Source organism: Mirounga leonina, unplaced genomic scaffold (assembly GCF_011800145.1).
Source record: "Mirounga leonina isolate KUSES-001 unplaced genomic scaffold, KU_Mleo_1.0 Mir_201, whole genome shotgun sequence".
Taxonomy (NCBI): Eukaryota; Metazoa; Chordata; class Mammalia; order Carnivora; family Phocidae; genus Mirounga; species Mirounga leonina.
Window position 1 is genome coordinate 30,592,918 of NW_023270504.1, and position 18,527 is coordinate 30,611,444.

Consider the following 18,527-nt stretch of genomic DNA (forward strand, 5'->3'; position numbering starts at 1 on the left):
ACACCCAAGAGAATTGAAGAAGGCTAATGCTCTCCAATAGTTGGGGTGTCTTTAGGAGGACAGGCACCTTCTTCTCTGATTAGCACACTTCTCATTCAAAAGGAAGCAATTAGAGTCCTGTCTGCCAGGACATAAGAAATGTTTGTGGGCTAACAGTGTTTGAGGGAAGAATGAACTTACCAGAGGCAAACAACCTGTGCCTTTATGGGAGAGCCTTCAGCCTAGAATTTTTTGCCTTGGGCCTACCTTTTGAAAGGTTTGGAAGAAGCCGGTTGTGGGTATCAGCTGGATTGGGTACGGAGACTAGGAAATTCTTAAAGATGCTGAAGAAGGTTTCTCTCACTTTGTGATTACCTCTATGCCTGGCTTTCTAAATAGGGAAACTGAGCAATGTGTGTCTTTTCGTAAGTCCAGGGACTACAAATTCTATTAACAGCACTGTCTTCTCCGGCTTTACAATTAAAAGGTCGCTTTGCCCATAAATGCAGGGGCAGGAACACTACTATCGTGGGTTACACTGACATCTTTGTCTTAGAGAGCTCATGACACTTCCTTTGGAAGGGGCAAGTGTTACTGTTTTCATTTTATTGATAAAAGGTGAGAAGGTGAGAAGAGAGTAAAGTGACCACAGATACATAAGCAGCAATGTAAGACTCAATACTTAGGTCACAGTGGATGACAAATGATGGCAGATGAACTTCCCTCCAGCAGCTGCAGGCCTCATCCCAACAACCGGGGGACTGAGACAGAGCAAATGACACGGAGGGGGCAGGAAGGAACTCATTACTCCTAGAGTGTGTGGCACAGAGGAACTATCTTCCATAAATTGCTTCCATCTAAGGACCCTCTGGGGTGGGTATTCCTTTCATTTTACAAATGAAAACATTTCATCTCGGAGATGTTCACGTGTGCAGGAACCAAAGGCAAGTCTGTCTGACAAAGGCTATGTGTTCTGTCCCCTACACCAGGCAGAACTGACTTCCATAACTTCTTCAAGGTTGAGATCCACTGCATCGGATGACACTGGCTTAGGAAAATTATCTCAGGGTTCCATCTGAAATTCAATTAGCTTAAAACTGCTGCTTGGGAGCCAGTGACCCCTAGGAGTGGCATCTGTGATGGTCTCAGAATTTGGGGTGTAGAGTGGGAAAAAGAAAAGTGAATTTATCTATGAAATCTAATTTGGGGTGCTTTAGATAACCCTTTTTATCTCTTTCTTGGCCTCTCTAGAGAAAGCTCTTTGTACAAAGAAGCTCTCCTCTGCTTTGCCACATAGAAGGGATAAGCACTCAATCACCAAGTGTCCTTTCAAAGGGTGACTTAGTCTTTGGTTGAAATGAATTGGGCCTGTCACTTTTAAAGTGATTCATTCCAGTAAAGGATGGAGAATTTATTACTTTTCAAAACAGATCACTGTGGCGTTGACCTAAAAAGGCCCCAGTGAAGCCTGCCGTGCGGGTCTGACCATGCTGGGCTCAGGCTCTTCCTTCTGTCACATAGCGCAGTGCACCTTTGCATGGGGGGACCGCAGCCGAGGTCTCTATTCTGGTTATTCAGTGCTGAGGTTCAAAAATAAGTATTCCAGAAATTAGCCATTTTCTACCCCCAGATATATTAGCAACATTTAAAATGGAATTCATTTCTCCCTAGTTCAAGAAGCTATTCTAAACATGTAATTAGGAGTAAAGAAAGGTTTTTAAAGAAAAGGTTGGCAAGCAGTTAAGTGTACCATTGATTTGGCTCCAGTTTTAGTACGTGTGTTGCAGAAGTGAGCACCATCACTGATGTCAGGATAACAGATCCACGTGTGTGTCTCTCCTTGGCCAATTCTCCTTATAAGAATGTGGAGATATTACATGTGCAATTATTAGTGTCAAGTATTTTGTTACAGCATCACATGGGTTTACATCTGTGTGAGACAATGGAGGAGATGACGGAAAAAAATGACAGAAGTCGTTCCTTCCTAAACGTAGGAGGGTAACAGCAGACTCCTCAGCCTAGTGGACAGCACATCACGAAGGGTCAGTAAGAGTCCAATCCTTTCCCGCCCACCTTTTCTCTGTAGAAGAAAAAGCACGCTCCTGCGGGAGGTGCTGGAGGTGGTATTCCGAGGAACACCGCTGATGGCGTGCCTGCACGAAGGGCCAAAGCTTGAAGCCCAAGTCAGAAGCTGCGAGGAAACCTACTTTTCCCATGCCTCCTGGATGACCTATAAAATGAGAATAAAACCTGTCTTCCGTGCAGTAAGCTACAGATTTTTTTATGATCTAAGAATAAAAAGAGTTATAGGAACACAAAGCTTTATTTATTACTAATACTCAGCAGGGACTAATTCCCATATGGACACTTTGAGGCCTTAACAACTTGGCAAGGGCTCTTCTGTCTCCCTCCAAGATTAAGCTCCTCATCTCTGGGAACATAAAAACCAATCTGCTATGTAGCTTGAAGAGTCCTTATCCATCAGGCCCCTAAACAGTCTACTACCTCTCTTCAGAGGCTAAGAAAAAGCTTTAAAATCTTCTGTGACCTTCCTCTCAGCATGTTTGGCTGAAAATGACAAAATGTTCATTTGGAAGCACAGGCAGGCATATTCTGCTGGTCGGGTCCAAAAGAAATAACAGGAGCTGGGATAAATGAAGTGTTACTGGAAATCTGGGCCACCTGCGGACTCATAGAACAACTATCCTCTAGAAACTAGCTATAAATACCTTTAGAAATAATTTCCCTTCAAAGGCCCAGGGAAAACATGCCAACTGGATTTTTACAAATGAAAGGTTTACTTTGTCCGGTCAAAGAAAACCTTGACTTCCAAAGGCTCGAAGGCTTGAAGGCTCGAAGGCTCGAAGGCTCGGGCAGGGCCGGGTAGGTTAGTCTGTGGGGTGACACTGCCACCTGGTGGCTGACACGCACTATGGCATGAGGAGCTCAGCAACAGGGAAACCACTCCCGCGCTCAAAGAATAACCAGAGCTATTAATAAAAAAGAAACCCAGTTTCCAGGAACAGCCCTTCCTACTGAGAGGCTAATTCTTGTAGAAGTGGCTCCATACATGCAAGGAAAAAAAATAATTTAAGCTTGGGATTTACTGTGTGATATGAGCAAAAGACTTTTTCTATCCACTGGATTCTTAGTACCAAGTGTATTGAAGGATAGGATTAAAAAAAACCATCTTGACTGAAGAAAATTCTGAAACATTTTACTTCATATTATATATACTTTTTCTTTTTTTAAAAAAAAGGCAGAAACATTTAGGGTAATGCCATTGACGTGAAAGAGCCTTGAGCCACAGGACCTTGAAAATCAGTCTTAAAATGTTTTGCTTTACATCGTCTTTTTCATGGCTGCTTGTGTCATGCTGAAGAGATAAGCTTCATAGATGATATTTAAGAAGTTGTCATCGTTCTGGAAAACAAAATCAAAAGACCCAAGGGAATGTGATTTGGTTGGCAGAAACCAAAGGAGCTGAACTGGCGTGCTGACCCTGGACACTCATCTCTACTTGTCTGCTCCAACGGCTGGTAGTTCTTCACTGCATGTGTGAATTTTTTCTTTTTTAAGATTTTATTTATTCATTTGAGAGAGAGAGAGAGGGTGAGTGGAGAACAGCGGCAGAGGGAGAAGTAGACTCCCCGCTGAGCCAGGAGTCTGCCGCGGTGCTCCATCCCAGGAAGCTGGGATCATGAGCTGAAGGCAGACGCTTAACCATCTGAGCCACCCAGGCGCCCTGCATGTGTGAATGTTAAGTGGGACTGGAGGCAAGTGCCAGAGTCAGCCGCTGGTTTCCAACAGTCAATAGAAGCAGCAAGTGCTCATTACATACAGTCCAGATAGGTGGCCTAACCACATGGCAGAATGGAATGAGGTTCACTCAAGAAAAGCCTGGGTCTGTTGTGTGAAAAGACACAGGTCCTAACAGAAGGCTGGATTGGGAGGCAATGATCCAGATCAGGGGTTCTCGAAGTTTGGTTAGGAGATTGCTGGTGCTTCTTAAGGGTCCGCCGAAGTCTCCCACAATGTGTATACTTTGCTTTTGGCATTAGTTAAGACTTATTTGCAATATGCTGCATTTATATCATCAAAACCAGCATAATTTTCCCATTAGTCACAGAAAGTTTTTGGTCTTGGCAAGCAGGCAGCCGTGAGACTGGTAGTCTCTGGGCTCCTCTGCCTGGCTAAGGGCTGAGGGAGAATCATGGGTCTAAACAGTGGTGCTCTTGGTTTTTAATTCTAGAGACTTCTCCCTCCCACTCAAATCCTTTAAAGCTTTAGCAATTCACCCACATTTCACATTCCCCCTTCATTCCCTCTTGGCACCCCACGCACAGAGCTAGCATTATTCTCATGCAATGAAAGACAGCGATGTTATCCCAGTCTTTCCTTATCCCACAAAGTCCCTGTGCATGAGATTGTGTCCTACCAACAGGCGAAGGCTAAAAACAGATTGCATGAGTGACTTCCAAGAGTTCACCAGGAAGACGATGTCTGCAACACTGGGAAAAGTAAAGTGAATGCAGAGAATGGAGGGAACATAAATGTAATTTTCTACCTAGCAATAGACAGGGCCTGCTCTAGACTTTCAGAGTCTTGGCTCCTATACAAAGATCTATGGAACGATGTTTTTTAAATGGAATGAACCAGAGGATTTTTTCTTTATTGCTCATAGAAAAATGAAGCTTAAGATGTCCTAAGTCCTCACAAACTTATCACGAATGGTGAGGAATACTTTTATCCTAATATTTGTTCATGAATTAGTATGGCCACCCATTTGTGGTTGATCTTTACTGGACTGCTAATCTGCTTTCACACTCAGATGCTCGTTTCCAGCCCCCTCTCCTTCCCTTCTCTCTAAAATACGTGACCTTTAAAAAATGTTTTTAATAATAGAGACCACTGTCTTTTCAACCAGGATAAGACAAGTGCAAAGTGCTAGCCAGCACTCTGAAAGTCAGCTAAAGCTTAAGCGAAGTTCTACAAAAATTTTCTTAAAGATTGTATCAAAAGGACACCTAGCTTTGTTCACTGAGGTGCCTGAAGTCTGTCTGGTTGGAAGTGCCCCACTTTTCAAGGCCTCGCATCTATTTTTGGGGTGTGCTTCGCTAGGTGGATGGCCAATTGGCCTCCCGGGGCCTGGCCCTCCCACTCCCGTCACTACCGCAGCCCCCAGTCTGGCGCAGGGGAAGGAGCATTCTGCAGCCAGACTGGGGTTGAAGCCTAGCTCTGCTATTTACTAGCTGTGACCTCAGGCCCATCACTTAGCCTCAGTTTCTCTGTCTCTAAAACAGAAAAAAAAAAAATAGGGTTGTTGTATAAGGATAAAATGAATTAATGTAGGTAAAGCATTTAAAACAGCGCCTGGCACAAAGGTCTCCACAAGCGTCAGCTGTTACGTTGTGATCACCTCCCAGAGCCGAGTGAGACACATGGCTGACAGAGAAGTCCCGTCAGTCCATCCTGTCCTAATTAGCAGGTTTCAGAATTATTTGTAAAATATGCCCTTCGTAGTCACAGTCATGACTCCTTCCCTGTTCCCTCCTCCTTCAGCAGTCCGCCGGAGCCGTCCCTGAAATGCCGCCGCTTGCTCAACGTGGCTCTGACCTCTATTGCCCAACGGTGAGCTGTCTGGGTGGCCGCGCGGCACCCGGACTCCTCCCAGGGGCTGCTAAGGATACAGTGCATGCTTCTTTCTTTTCTGGCAGGTGACAGCCTGGAGGACCCAGGCAGTCCTCCATGTTACAAAATCCTTCGTGTCGTGACACGCCCAAAGCCACAGCTAGTCTTCCGAATCTCCTCCAGTTAACCGAGCACAGAAACCATGGGCCTAGTTTAGGTCGAACTGTTACGTGGTCTCCTTATTCTTGGGGAGTACTTAGCAGGCGTTAGCTAACTGACGCTTCCTCTCCTACAGCCCACAGGTCGGCAGAGCTGGTAAGGGCAAGAAGGGAGATGACACAGCCCTCCTACCTGAATGAGGTACAGCAGTGCTTCCTGAAGTTGTAGCTTGGTAAGTGGGCTGCTGGTGATCACGGGGGGCTCCGGGGTCCGCAGAGGCAGGAGGAGGCCGGCGGAAGTGGCAACTGGTTCTTGGCTTCCCAGGGGCAAGAGCCCAGCATCCCTCTCCTTCGGTGGGGCACAGGTGGGTTGGGTGAACACCATGGGGGACATGAGCAGAGAAGGAGCCCATGTGGCAGGGACGCGCGGAGGCGAGGTGCCCTGCTCACGGCAAATACACACAAAGGGCAGTGGTAAGTAGCGGCTCACCGAACACCGAGGGAGAGGGAGAGAGACACCCGTCACTTGCAAGCGTGGAGGGAAGTGAGGCTCAATAGGAACTGTTGCCAGTTCTCTTGGTGGGCAAAGCCTGTGGGAGCCTGATTCCTGTTCGCTTCTCCACTTGCACCTGCTGGGGGCACACACACATTTCCTCCACATGGAGGAAGCTTCCCAGCCTCTCTCTGCCTGCTCACTGACTTCTCACTGAGACGGAGGCAAGCTTATCGGGGTCACCCATCTTGGGTCCCCCTTCCTGAGAGGATCTGCCCGCTTGCAGACAGCATACACTCCTGGCGTTTCCGGCTCAAGTTTTGGGTGCAGGGAGGGCTGGTCGTGCTCAGCACTGCCAGTGACTTGTCTGTCCTCACGAGTATGTCTACCTCGCTTGGCTACAGACCTAAAACCAAGTTTTCCAATAGCCTTTCCAGTTATGCAAGTGACATTCTGATCTTCGTCTGACTCCTACGGCTAGCTCTCATTTGTTTCTAATGCAGGCGAGAAAAAAGAATGTTACTTATCAGCCTTCTAATGCCCCAAAAGAACTCACAAGAAGGGGGACATAAGGCCCGCAGTCTAGAAGCTGCTGTGATTTCACTCCCTCAGTATCTTTGTGGGCAGAAGGAAGCTTGGAGGAAGGTAGGTTGCTTGTTTCCTTTAAGTGTCCCTGTCTGCCGTTTGGAGCCGTTTGGAGCTGAGGAGCTAGAACGGATGCCACCCAGTGGGGGTCCCAGCACCCGCCGTGAGGAAGAGCGCATGGTCCACACCTGTGGGCGCTCAAGAGAAATGGGAATTGTGTCCGCAGAAGCCGATGTCAAACTACTAACCCCGGTTTTCCCAGTGTCCCATCTAGTGTCCTAGTTTCCCTGGTGTCCCATCCCACCAAGAGAAAAAAAGCAGGTATGAAAGAGGGGACAACACGCACTGAAATGGGGATGCGGGAGGCTAACAACCGTTCCTCTGTGACTGTAATAAATAATGAACAAGAATGCTGGGACTCAGGCTCTCACATACACAAAGACTTATGCTACATGCCCAATATCTTTGTTTTCAAAAAAGTGAAGGCTTGTTGAGGACCTGTTGTAAGCTACTTGCCAAAACATGACAAAAGGGCCAATGATGACATCTGTAATAAACAGGGAGAATGTCCTCTAATTATTAAACCCAATGCCTTTTCAATGCATTTGTACCAATCCAAGCGGGAAAAAAAAATCAGATCTCCAGATGTTCCTCACAGGCCATGAAATGGCTGTGGTTTCATCGCTGTTCCAAGTTACTGATACATAGAGAGTCACCTTCGTTGAAGGACAGTGTTTCTAAAAGTCACAGTATTTTCCCGACTGGTACTCTGTGTGTGTGGTGGGGGGTAGGGGGCGGGGACTCAGATGGCATACTTACTTACCCCTCTCTCACTCTTCATTAAGCTACAGTGCTGATAGAAATAAAAACAGCCTGTACCTTTGAGGAGTTGATGTGTTTTTCCTGTTGACTTCAAGCACCCTCGGGACCACGGGCCCTGCAGAGGTGTGAGTATGTGAGCCTCTTCACGAACAATGAGGTATGTAACCTCAAGTAGCACAACGCCTGGCATGGAGTAAGTGCTCAGAAATATGTACTGAATAAATAAACAGTAATGATTTTAAAATAATAAGAAGAAGTCAGATGTCTGGTATCTCAAATGATTTCAACGTGGACAGGAAGTGTTCTCGGTCAAAGATTCGGGGGTTTTCCTCATGTCTCTGTTGTTTCCCGTGTCCATGTGCTTGTCTCAGACCTTAGAACACCATGCCGATTTAACTCGACAAATAAAGTACCTCTAAAAGGAGGGAAGCCCCCAGATGGCTAAGCAAAGAAAGGCTGGTCTCTCCAGGTGGAAAGTTATGGGGATAATAAGATGTGCAGATGTGGCTTGTGGTGCCCCGTTCTACACAGAAGGGTCCCCAGAGCACCGAAGCTGATTCTAGGTCTCACCGAGTACTCACGAAGTACTAGAGCAATACGACTCCCCACCCCCACCCCCGAAGATATCTACCTGAAAAAGAGGAGTCTGCTTTTCTGCGCTGGCTGTGTTGTGCATCCAGGACTCCAGCACTTTCCCCGTCCCGGAGCTCTGAGTTACCGCGGGGAACTTGGCTGCCAAGGCTGGTCGGTTAGACGCGTGCAGCTGCTGTTCCTGCTGTACAATCTGAAGCTTCCTCAGTAACTCCTGAGGGGAGATCACTCCAGAACTGCTAGTCTGACTGCCAGAGAGGGGGAGTGTGGGTCTCAGGTGTGTGGACTGCTCTTTGCCGCGAGCCTGATGTCCTAGTGGCTGAGCTGGAAGGGAGCCATTGAAATACCCCGCTTGTGCCTGAGCCAGCCCCTTTACTGGGGCGCCAGGGGTGGCCGTGGGGAGAGCAGTGCTGAGGTTTGGGGCCGCTGAGCTGGCAGGTGCTGGTGTGCTAGGGTCATACTTATTTGCTGGCCTCGGGGCACTCTGAAGCTTCTCCAGCAGGCTCTGAGTTCTGGAAGCACTCTGTACATGCTGAGAAGTCCCAAAGCTATGGGGAGACCCTGGCTGCACAGGTCCCAGAAAAACTTCCCCAGCAGAATGGGTACTGCTGTTTCTGCAGGGCCGGTTTTCAGGCAGCTCTGACAAGGGGTGGAGGTCTGTGCTCCGGACCATGAGTTTCTGAATGGCTGGACAGAGCTGCTTCTCAATGGGGGGCGAGTGTCTTCTGGGTTCCTCATAGGAGAGGGAGCGTACGACCCCCTGCCTTATTGGAAGTGGCTCCTGGTGCTGTTGCTGGTGGATGGTCTGTGGGGACCCCACAGTTTCCTGATATGTAGATTTGTCCTGCTTCCCAAAGAGAGCTGTCAAGGACAAGTGTTGGGGTTCGGGGTCTAAGGTCTGGAAAAAATAAAAATGTCTGAAAATGCGTCTACATACAATTTGGTTATATGGCAGGCTATGAAACATTACTAACCTAACTGATGATTTCTTTATTTACATAGGATCAATTACAGAGGATGAAAAACCTATAATTCTAATCAATTTTACAAATTTAAGACCTCCTTTCCAGGTAAAAAATTTTCACAGCATTCTTCACTCCTACTCCCAAGACAGCAGTTATATTTTAGCATCTGCTGATTGATGAAATAGCCCTTGATGGGCCTGGGGTTCACAGACTAGGGACCACTGTGGCGTAAAGTTCTAGATACTGAAAGGGAAATGATCTCTTCAACAGGAAGTCCGCCTACCCCTGCAGAGTGTAAGAAGATGCTGAGAACACACAGGAATATGAGGATGTCAGTAGCTTTTCGTAGAATTAGAGAAATTTAGGATAAGTCATTTAAACTAACTTGATCCTTTCAACTATATACTAGTAGCTTTAAAAAAAATCATCATATGCAATCTACCCTGGCCTAGTCAGTCACAAAGGTACCTCCTTCCTGCCCTATAGCCCCTCCTGCTCCTTCTGGGGCTTTCCGTGTTGTTGGGCTAAGAAAACATGAGCTTCCTTCTAACATCAACATATTCCAGTTTCTTTATTAAAATAAAAAATTTCCATGGAAGGCAAAGAATAAAAGCAAGCTAAAAGATAATTAGAAAAGACTTATTTTTTCAAAAATTCAATACAAGACTTTCATTAGGCAGTCTTTTATGTCTTTTGGCTCTATGTTCATTTCCAAAATTGATTTAAATGAATTCCTTTAAAAAAACCCAAACCCTTAATGAGGAATAACCATAGGAAGTGGAAATAGCTATACTACATTGACAGTCAATAATGGGCTTTGCAGATGAACAATTTTGTTAATGCTGCACTATTTTGGAAAATACATATACTCATACCAAAAAATGCTATCATTTTCATATATTTAGATGCAAATACAATGATAACCCAGCAGCTCTACAGGGGAATTTTATATCACTCCTTAGAACAGGAATCCCATTCTATACACACCGTACCTAGCACTGTACCTGGGACGGAGGAAGTGCTCAGAAATGTTTAGCTGAGTGTTGCCTTGGCTGTCCTTCTCCCAGGCCTTGGGAAACCAGCCACCTACCGCAGAAGAATGCAGGCCTGGCAGGTAATACTCCTGTCAGCTCTGACAATGTTATGAGTTTGCTGTTTTTAAAAAATACATTATCCTCTAAGAAGTTCAAGTCCACAAGAGATGAACACAGAATACGGTAAATGCCAAAATTAAAAATTTCAACCCCCTTCTAGGAAGAATACATTATTAAAATGAAAACAATCTTGAAGTTGAAATCTCTCTTTCTTGGATTTACCCTGAAGCATCCTTGAACAGCACCAGTTTCTCCCTTGACTATACTCTGGGTAAGACTTCTTTAACAATCCTATAGAGACATTGCAAATGGAAAGCAGAGGACTTCATACCTGGCTGGGCCGAGGTATGCGCTGTTGCTGGTTTTCACTGGGCTTCACTGGAATTGGTTTGATGAGATTGGGGTTGTCATAGATGGCAGATGAACTGGTTATCTGTTTTGGCTCAGAACAGGTTTTACACTGAAATGGAAAAAATAACCTAATTTTTAGTGTAAAAGAAGCTTTAATCTTTTTAAAAGAATGTAACTTCTTGCTCTTTATTTTATCTAATTGGTAGCTATTTTTTGATAGACTTTCATGCAAAAAGGAAAATTACTTACTCTCCTCTGATATGAGCTAGATTTGAGTATAAATCAAATTCCAATTTAATTTTTCTTAGTTGCACAATTTTGGTGCCCTAAAATATTACCAACAGCATCAGCCTGTAAGACCCAGAGGCTCTGAGATACTTGGATATTTGAAAGGCTATAGGTACGCTTAAGAAGCAATTGTTTTAAAAATATGGAGTCTAATGCTTTTCAGTGATAAACAGTGATAGAAACAATTCTTTAAATGCCATGTCTGGATTACAGTATAGTTTTATTCACCCATTAGCAGTTGACTTAAAATTGGAGAGTTGCATCACCAAAGCAACTGTCCCTTTTTGGTCTACAAACCAAAAAGTAAAGCTGACTCAAACCATTGACGTAAAAGTTACAAACATCATCTTTATTTAATAAATGACTTTTAACACAAACAGGATAATTCAAATCTTGAGTGTTCTGAGCCACTCACTACAAATTAGAACCTCACAGAGAAAGAGATGAGAGACAAGACTCATCATTTCAAATACTGAATCATTATCATACATTAATCTAACCAACCATACAATTGCTAACACAGTAGGATTCATAACACAAAGAACACAGCGATGATGGCAGTATCTATTTTGTTAAAACACCAAATAAAACTGAATATAAAACCACTACTTCTATTCTATACTCTCTATAGCATTGCTAGTTTCAACTGTCAAGGCCTCAGGTAGGAAAATATTTCACACTGTCCCTGACATGGAATGAGCTATAAACACAATCTCGTCCCCCAGGAACGCAAGGCTTCCAATGTATTTTACAGTTATCGGGTTGTATTTTCTAATTCGAGGATGTAGGAGTATGGGGTCAATCACCACCATGTTCACTTGGGTTTGTAAAGTTAATTGTACAAAAGACTAATCATTTTCAACTGAGAATTCTATCAGTAATTTGGATATCTGGCACTAGATTAAGTGGGATGTGAAATCCCTTTATGAGTCATAAAATGCTATTTCTAATTCTTAGGTGAATGCTGGTGGTTAATGGTATGGATGCATGGACCAACTGGCCTGGCTTTCCACGGCCATAACCAACACAAGACGAGAAGACAGCCTAAGACAGAGTCACTTACAAAATTTTAGCATGAATTTCTGCTTGCTATGTAAAAGAAAGTGGAGCTCAGATTACATTTGCTGAATGACACTGTCTGTACTTTTTCTTTTTCTTTTTAAAGATTTTATTTATTCATTTATGAGAGAGAGAGAGAGAGAGTGCAAGTGTGGGGGCGGGGGCGGAGAAGCAAAGGGAGAGGGACAAGTGGGGAGAGGAGCAGAGGAAGAGGGACAAGCAGACTCTGTGCTGAGCGCGGAGCCTGATGCGGGGCTGGATCTCACAACCCTGAGATCCCAACCCTGAGATCATGACCTGAGCGGAAATCAGAAGTTGGATGCCCAACCGACTGAGCCACCCAGGCACACCCCTACTTTTTCACTCTCTATGTTCAGAGACCTTGAATTTCAAACAAAGAAAAACAGATTCCCCCCACCTTCGCTATACACATATCTACCTGGGCTGAGAGGCTGCTCTGTCTCTTGCTATGTATAAGCCCTAGATAGCCTTTCTAAGTAAAATTGCTAGAAGCTGTTTTCTGTGTCACTATCTATCACTGAAACCTTGCTTTCATGTAAAAATTGCTCTCTATCAAATTGCTCAGAATTAAATATCATCTACCTCAATAGTTTGTAGCTCATTTTCCGCTGTTTAATTTTCTTTAAAAAAAAATTTTTTTTTAAAGATTTTATTTATTTTTTGACTGAGAAAGAGAGAGCGAGAGAGGGAACACAAGCAGGGGGTGGGAACACAAGCAGGCTTCCTGCGGAGCAGGGAGCCCAACATGGGGCTCGATCCCAGGACCCTGGGATCATGACCTGAGCCAAAGGCAGACGCGTAACAACTGAGCCACCCAGGTGCCCGCAGCTGTTTAATTTTCTATGCTTCTACTGACCCAAGTAACTTTAAGATACTTGGAAAAAAACACAGAGTTGGAAAAAGTGTATAATGGATTCTCCATAGAGATCCCGAAGCACTTCTTTAAAGCCTTAAAAATTATGTCACATGATCTCATTTTCTCACACACAAACACAAAAACATATGTACTCATGCCAAGAGAAAAGTCTGGAAGAAAATACACTGAAAGTATTAAAAGTAGACATCTACTTTTTTGAATTTTCTCACTAAGCATCAAAAGACACTTAATTTCTTTAATTTTATAAATAAATCAGAGTATATTAAAAGAGAACTATTAATTCTTGCCTTAAGCCACAAAACACAAAATAATCCACTTCTGCATACTCAGAACTCAACTATGCAGCCAAAGACCCTTTCTGGCCCTGGTTCTTTCTCTTACTGAGAGTTGGTGGTCTTATTGTTCATTTGCATCTCAACCATGAGTCTAATAGGGAGGAGGTAAAAGGACGTGAAGTTCAAATTAACATCATGCTACTTTATAGCAGATTCACAGAAAGTTGTTTCTTAGGGGGGAAAAACATAAAATATTGGCCAAAATAAGGTTTTCAGATTATTTTATTAACTTCATGTAAACAGTTGCATCTGATGTCACTAGGCTTCACTTTACCAACATCATGTCACCATATGTCACTTCTAGCTGAAAAGTTTTCCTCCTCTTACTTTTTGGGATTTTCATAAACTGAAGCATTTTAAAGTTGGGAAAATCTCAGAAGTCACTGAGTTTAGTCCCTACCCAGAGAAGTGAGATTTTTTTCCTAATACCCCAGTATGTCCTCATGCAGTTTCTTCCTGAATACTCCCGGTGATGGGACAGCCACTTCCTCTCAAGAATTCCCAGGGAAATCTTGTCTTCTTCTCTTTTGCTTCTGTCTGTGTTCCCCCTTTCTGTACCTCAGAGCCATTTTACTCATGATCTCCACATCTTCTGAAATGTCTGTGTGTGGGAGAAGAGGTAACACAAACACAGGCAAATATAAAGCAGGTTTGCACAATGCAGTGGAAGTTCATGGGGAAGCATATACATCTGGTTGTGTAGATCAGAAATTACAGGATGGACAAAGAACATTTGAAATGGACCCTGAATGGCTGATCATACGTTGACAGGTAAAGAAGGAAAGGGAACAGCAAGGGAAGAAGTCCATGAAGGCCCTTTGAGGAAGCAACACTGTTATTCCATTTGGCAGGAGTTTCAAATATTTGTAGAGGGAAGTGTGGGGAGAACGTAGAGACGTTAAGAGAATAAACTGGGGCTACGTTATATAATCCTTGAAGAGTCTGAAGTTCATATGCTAGGCAATGAGAAACCAAGAAGAATTTAGACCAGAGAAGTAACAGAATCACACAGGTGCTCCTAGAAGGTTACATCCTCTGGTTGTTAATGGCAGAAGGGATAATTTCTTCTGTTGTTTATCACACAGTTGGAGCAATTAACATTATGTATATAACATGTATTTGATTATATAGAAAAGCAAGTCTATATACCAATGAAACATCTGTACTTCATGTCAACATTGTAACAACCAATCTGGGGGGGGGGGGTAATGATGAACAGAACACTGTTTTGACCTCAACAAGTTTATAGTGGGAGAAGTTGACCTAACTGTAATAAATGAGGAAGAGCAAAATAAATTCCAAATAGTAACAGACTGAGTTCAGTGGGAAGTTCAGTGGGAAGAATAATTAATCTGAATGAAGAGATCTGGGAAAACTCCATGTAAAAAGTAGAATTTTAACTGGGCTTGAAGAATATGTAGATTCTGAAGGGCAAATAAAGTGAGGGGGAAACACTGCAAGTTGTAGGTACAGTATAAAGTGATGGCTTAATTAAGTCTCCGAAACCACATATGAGTGTTTCTGTGTGTGCGTGTGCGTGTGTGTGTGGGCGTGCACGTGTGTGTGCACGTGTGTGTATTCCGTGTTCTTTTATGAGACAGTCAGGTGCAGCTAGAGGGGAGACACTGGAGGGGCTCAGGAAACAAATATACTCAAAGGTCCTATAGTAACAGGAGGCCAGATGGGGAAGCCTCAGGATGGGCAGGAGACAGAAAGCAGGAGCTAGGGGTAAGTCAAGGCTAGAACCTCTATTGGGGTTTCTGCACTTTAGGATTGGCTAGTTTGGATAATTTTCAGTAGGCTTTAAACTACAGGGTGGTCCCTAGTCCCCGACCTGAGATGATTAAGGCAGAGGAGTATTGCCTCCTGGAGTCCTGGGGGCCAGATAGAGAAGGGATGGCTCTGGATGGCTAGTTTGCATGGCAAGGGCAGCTTCTGGCTGGGACCTTGGCTAGCTCTAAGAATTAACTAGCCCAGGGGAACCTGGATGACTCTGTTGGTTAAGCACTCAGCTCTTGATCTCAGCTTGGGTCTTGATCTCAGGGTCATGAGTTCAGGCCCTGTGTTGGGCTCCACGCTGGGCGGAGCCTATTTATTAAAAAAAAAAAAAAATTGGCTAGCCCAGAGAGGAGGATTCTGGCCCCAACCAGAAGACTTTTAAGATGTCAAAACATCATAAAATAAAAATAATACAATATGTGTGTGTGCTGAGAGGAGGGAGGGAGAAGAAAGAAAATAATTTTTGTTCAGTATTTGCATTTATTATTTATTGGCCATTGTTATGCTGTCCTCACAGAACCTAAGCTCCTGGAGAGCAAAAATGTCACCATTTAAGATTGATCTTTAGGGCGCCTAACATAGTACAGTTAGGTAAAGTATAATTAATTGATAGTTGCCAAGTCATTAGGATGTCTCTTAACAGCTGCTGAAGAATTAAGCAAAATGGAAAACTAATACAGAAATCGTTGTTACTGACTGCATCTTGGATTAAAGTGTCTCTGTCCAGGCCCTCTGATTGAATGACAATGAAACTGTGATTAATTCATATTCATATGCATTCAGTCAATCAACAACCATTTATTTAGCACACATATGCCAGGAACATTGGAGACTAGGCTTATGAAGATGAATACAGGGTGTTCTCTGTGCTCAAGGAGCTCACAGTCTACCAATCAAGGGTAAGTCAACCATCAGGTCAAAGGCATGTTGGAGAAACTTGGCCAGTTGTCCTTTAGCATGTCCCACTTCATTCAGGACTTTTCTGATTGCTTCCTTGTGGTGCCATTTAATTTGTTTTCTGCCTGCCCTTCTCCCCTCTTCTCTTTCATTTTCTGTAAACTATTAAGTTTAAGAAAGCTCACAATGGGGATGGAACTAGAGGGTATTATTTTTTTTTTTAAGATTTTATTTATTTATTTGAGACAGAGAGAATGAGAGACAGAGAGCATGAGAGGGAGGAGGGTCAGAGGGAGAAGCAGACTCCCCGCCGAGCAGGGAGCCCGATGCGGGACTCGATCCCGGGACTCCAGGATCATGACCTGAGCCGAAGGCAGTCGCTTAACCAACTGAGCCACCCAGGTGCCCCGTAACTAGAGGGTATTATGCTAAGCGAAATAAGTCAGTTAGAGATAGACAAATACCATATGATCTCACACATAGGTGGAATTTAAGAAACAAAACAGATGAATATAGGGGAAGGGAAGGAAAAATAAAATAAGATGAAAACAGAGAGGGAGGCAAACCATAAGACTCTTAACTCTAGGAAACAAACTGAGAGTTGCTGGAAGGGAGGTGGGTGGGGGGATGGGGTAATTGGGTGATGGGTATTAAGGAGGGCACTTGATGTAATGAGCACTTAACTAAACTGAATTTAGATAAAAAAATTTAAAAAAGATTCAGGATCAACAATATAGATTTCAAGGTGGAACTACATAGTTCACATTATATCACATTAGGAGACACATGATGTGTGATTATCCAACTTTTAATGGTGCTGGTCAGTGGGCTCATGTGGTGGTAGACTGACTTCCATGGTCAAGTTTCCATCATCCTTTCTCATAACATTTACATTACTAATGATCAATGCTTGAATCACTTATTTGACTAGTGTGGCTTTAAGTTCTACCATTTCATCTATATTTAATGGCTGGAATTCTTCGGTAGAGAAGAACTTTCCCTCATCAACCAGGATTATATGGTTATTCTGAAAAATTGTCTCTACTGGTCAGGCAGGATAAATGCTTAATTCCTTCCCATTAACTACTAATTTTCAGAGGAAGGAGTTGGTGTCTTAGTACCTCTAAGCATAGCCAATAATTACTTTTTTGTTCTCTTTTATATTTTTGGTCTGCTTGCTTACTCATCACCATGAACTCACATATTATATATGCTTAGTGTGTTTCAATCCACTGTAGTCTTTCTTGTTGATGTCAGAATTTGATGTTTTAGTCAGTGGTCCCTTAAAGTTGACTACTGTGCCCCATTCACATGACCCTGTTTGTTTGATTTTCCTATCCCAGACATGGCATTGGGAACTTCTTTAAAGAGCCCTGATACCCGGCAAAGAAGAAGTCAAACTCTCACTCTTTGCAGAGGATATGATACTTTATGTGGAAAACCCAAAAGACTCCACCCCAAAACTGCTAGAACTCATATAGGAATTCAGGAAAGTGGCAGGATATAAAACCAATGCATAGAAATCAGTGGCATTCCTATACACCAACAACAAAACAGAAGAAAGAGAAATTAAGGAGTTGATCCCATTTACAATTGCACCCAAAACCATAAGATACCTAGGAATAAATCTAACCAAAGAGGCAAAGAATCTTTACTCAGAAAACTAGAAAGTACTCATGAAAGAAATTGAGGAAGACACAAAGAAATGGAAAAACGTTCCATGCTCATGGATTGGAAGAACAAATATTGTGAAGATGTCAATGCTACCTAGAGCAATCTACACATTTACGCAATCCCTATCAAAATACCATCCACTTTTTTCAAAGAAATGGAACAAATAATCCTAAAATTTGTATGGAACCAGAAAAGACCCCGCATAGCCAGAGGAATGTTGAAAAAGAAAAGCAAAGCCGGCGGCATCACAATTCCGGACTTCCAGCTCTATTACAAAGCTGTCATCATCAAGACAGTATGGTACTGGCACAGAAACAGACACATAGATCAATGGAACAGAATAGAGAGCCCAGAAATGGACCTTCAACTCTATGTTCAACTCATCTTCGACAAAGCAGAAAAGAATGTCCAATGGAAAAAAGACAGTCTCTTCAACAAGCTGTGTTGGGAAAACTGGACAGCCACATGCAGAGAATGAAACTGGACCATTTCCTTACACCACACACAAAAATAGACTCCAAATGCTTGAAAGACCTAAATGTGAGACAGGAGTCCATCAAAATCCTAGAGGAGAACACAGGCAGCAACCTCTTTGACCTCAGCTGCAGCAACTTCTTCCTAGAAACACTGCCAAAGGCAAGGGAAACAAGGGCAAAAATGAACTATTGGGACTTCATCAAGATAAAAAGCTTTTGCACAGCAAAAGAAACAGTCAACAAAACCAAAAGACAACCGACAGAATGGGAGAAGATATTTGCAAATGACATATCAGATAAAGGGCTAGTATCCAAAATCTATAAAGAACTTATAGATTCTCAACACCCAAAGAACAAAGAACCCAATCAAGAAATGGGCAGAAGACATGAACAGACATTTTTCCAAAGAAGACATCCAAATGGCCAACAGACAAACGAAAAAGTGCTCAACA

At 43.4% G+C, this 18,527-nt stretch overlaps 1 protein-coding gene across 4 annotated transcripts in view; it reads right to left on the reverse strand.

Moving 5' to 3' along the window:
• Positions 1-3,180: 3,180 nt before the first annotated feature.
• Positions 3,181-18,527, reverse strand: part of DCP1B (decapping mRNA 1B) — a 55,313-nt gene continuing 39,966 nt past the window's right edge. For 2 of the 4 annotated variants that reach the window (XM_035028535.1, XM_035028538.1), the window contains exons 6-9: positions 10,650-10,778; positions 8,300-9,157; positions 5,962-6,210; positions 3,181-3,402 (exon numbers count right to left, since the gene is read on the reverse strand). In XM_035028535.1, the coding sequence (XP_034884426.1) occupies positions 3,322-3,402; positions 5,962-6,210; positions 8,300-9,157; positions 10,650-10,778 (1,317 nt within the window). In that variant the 3' untranslated portion in view covers positions 3,181-3,321. The remainder of the gene's footprint in view (positions 3,403-5,961; positions 6,211-8,299; positions 9,158-10,649; positions 10,779-18,527) is intronic. The other 2 variants (XM_035028536.1, XM_035028537.1) reach the window with 2 other exon arrangements.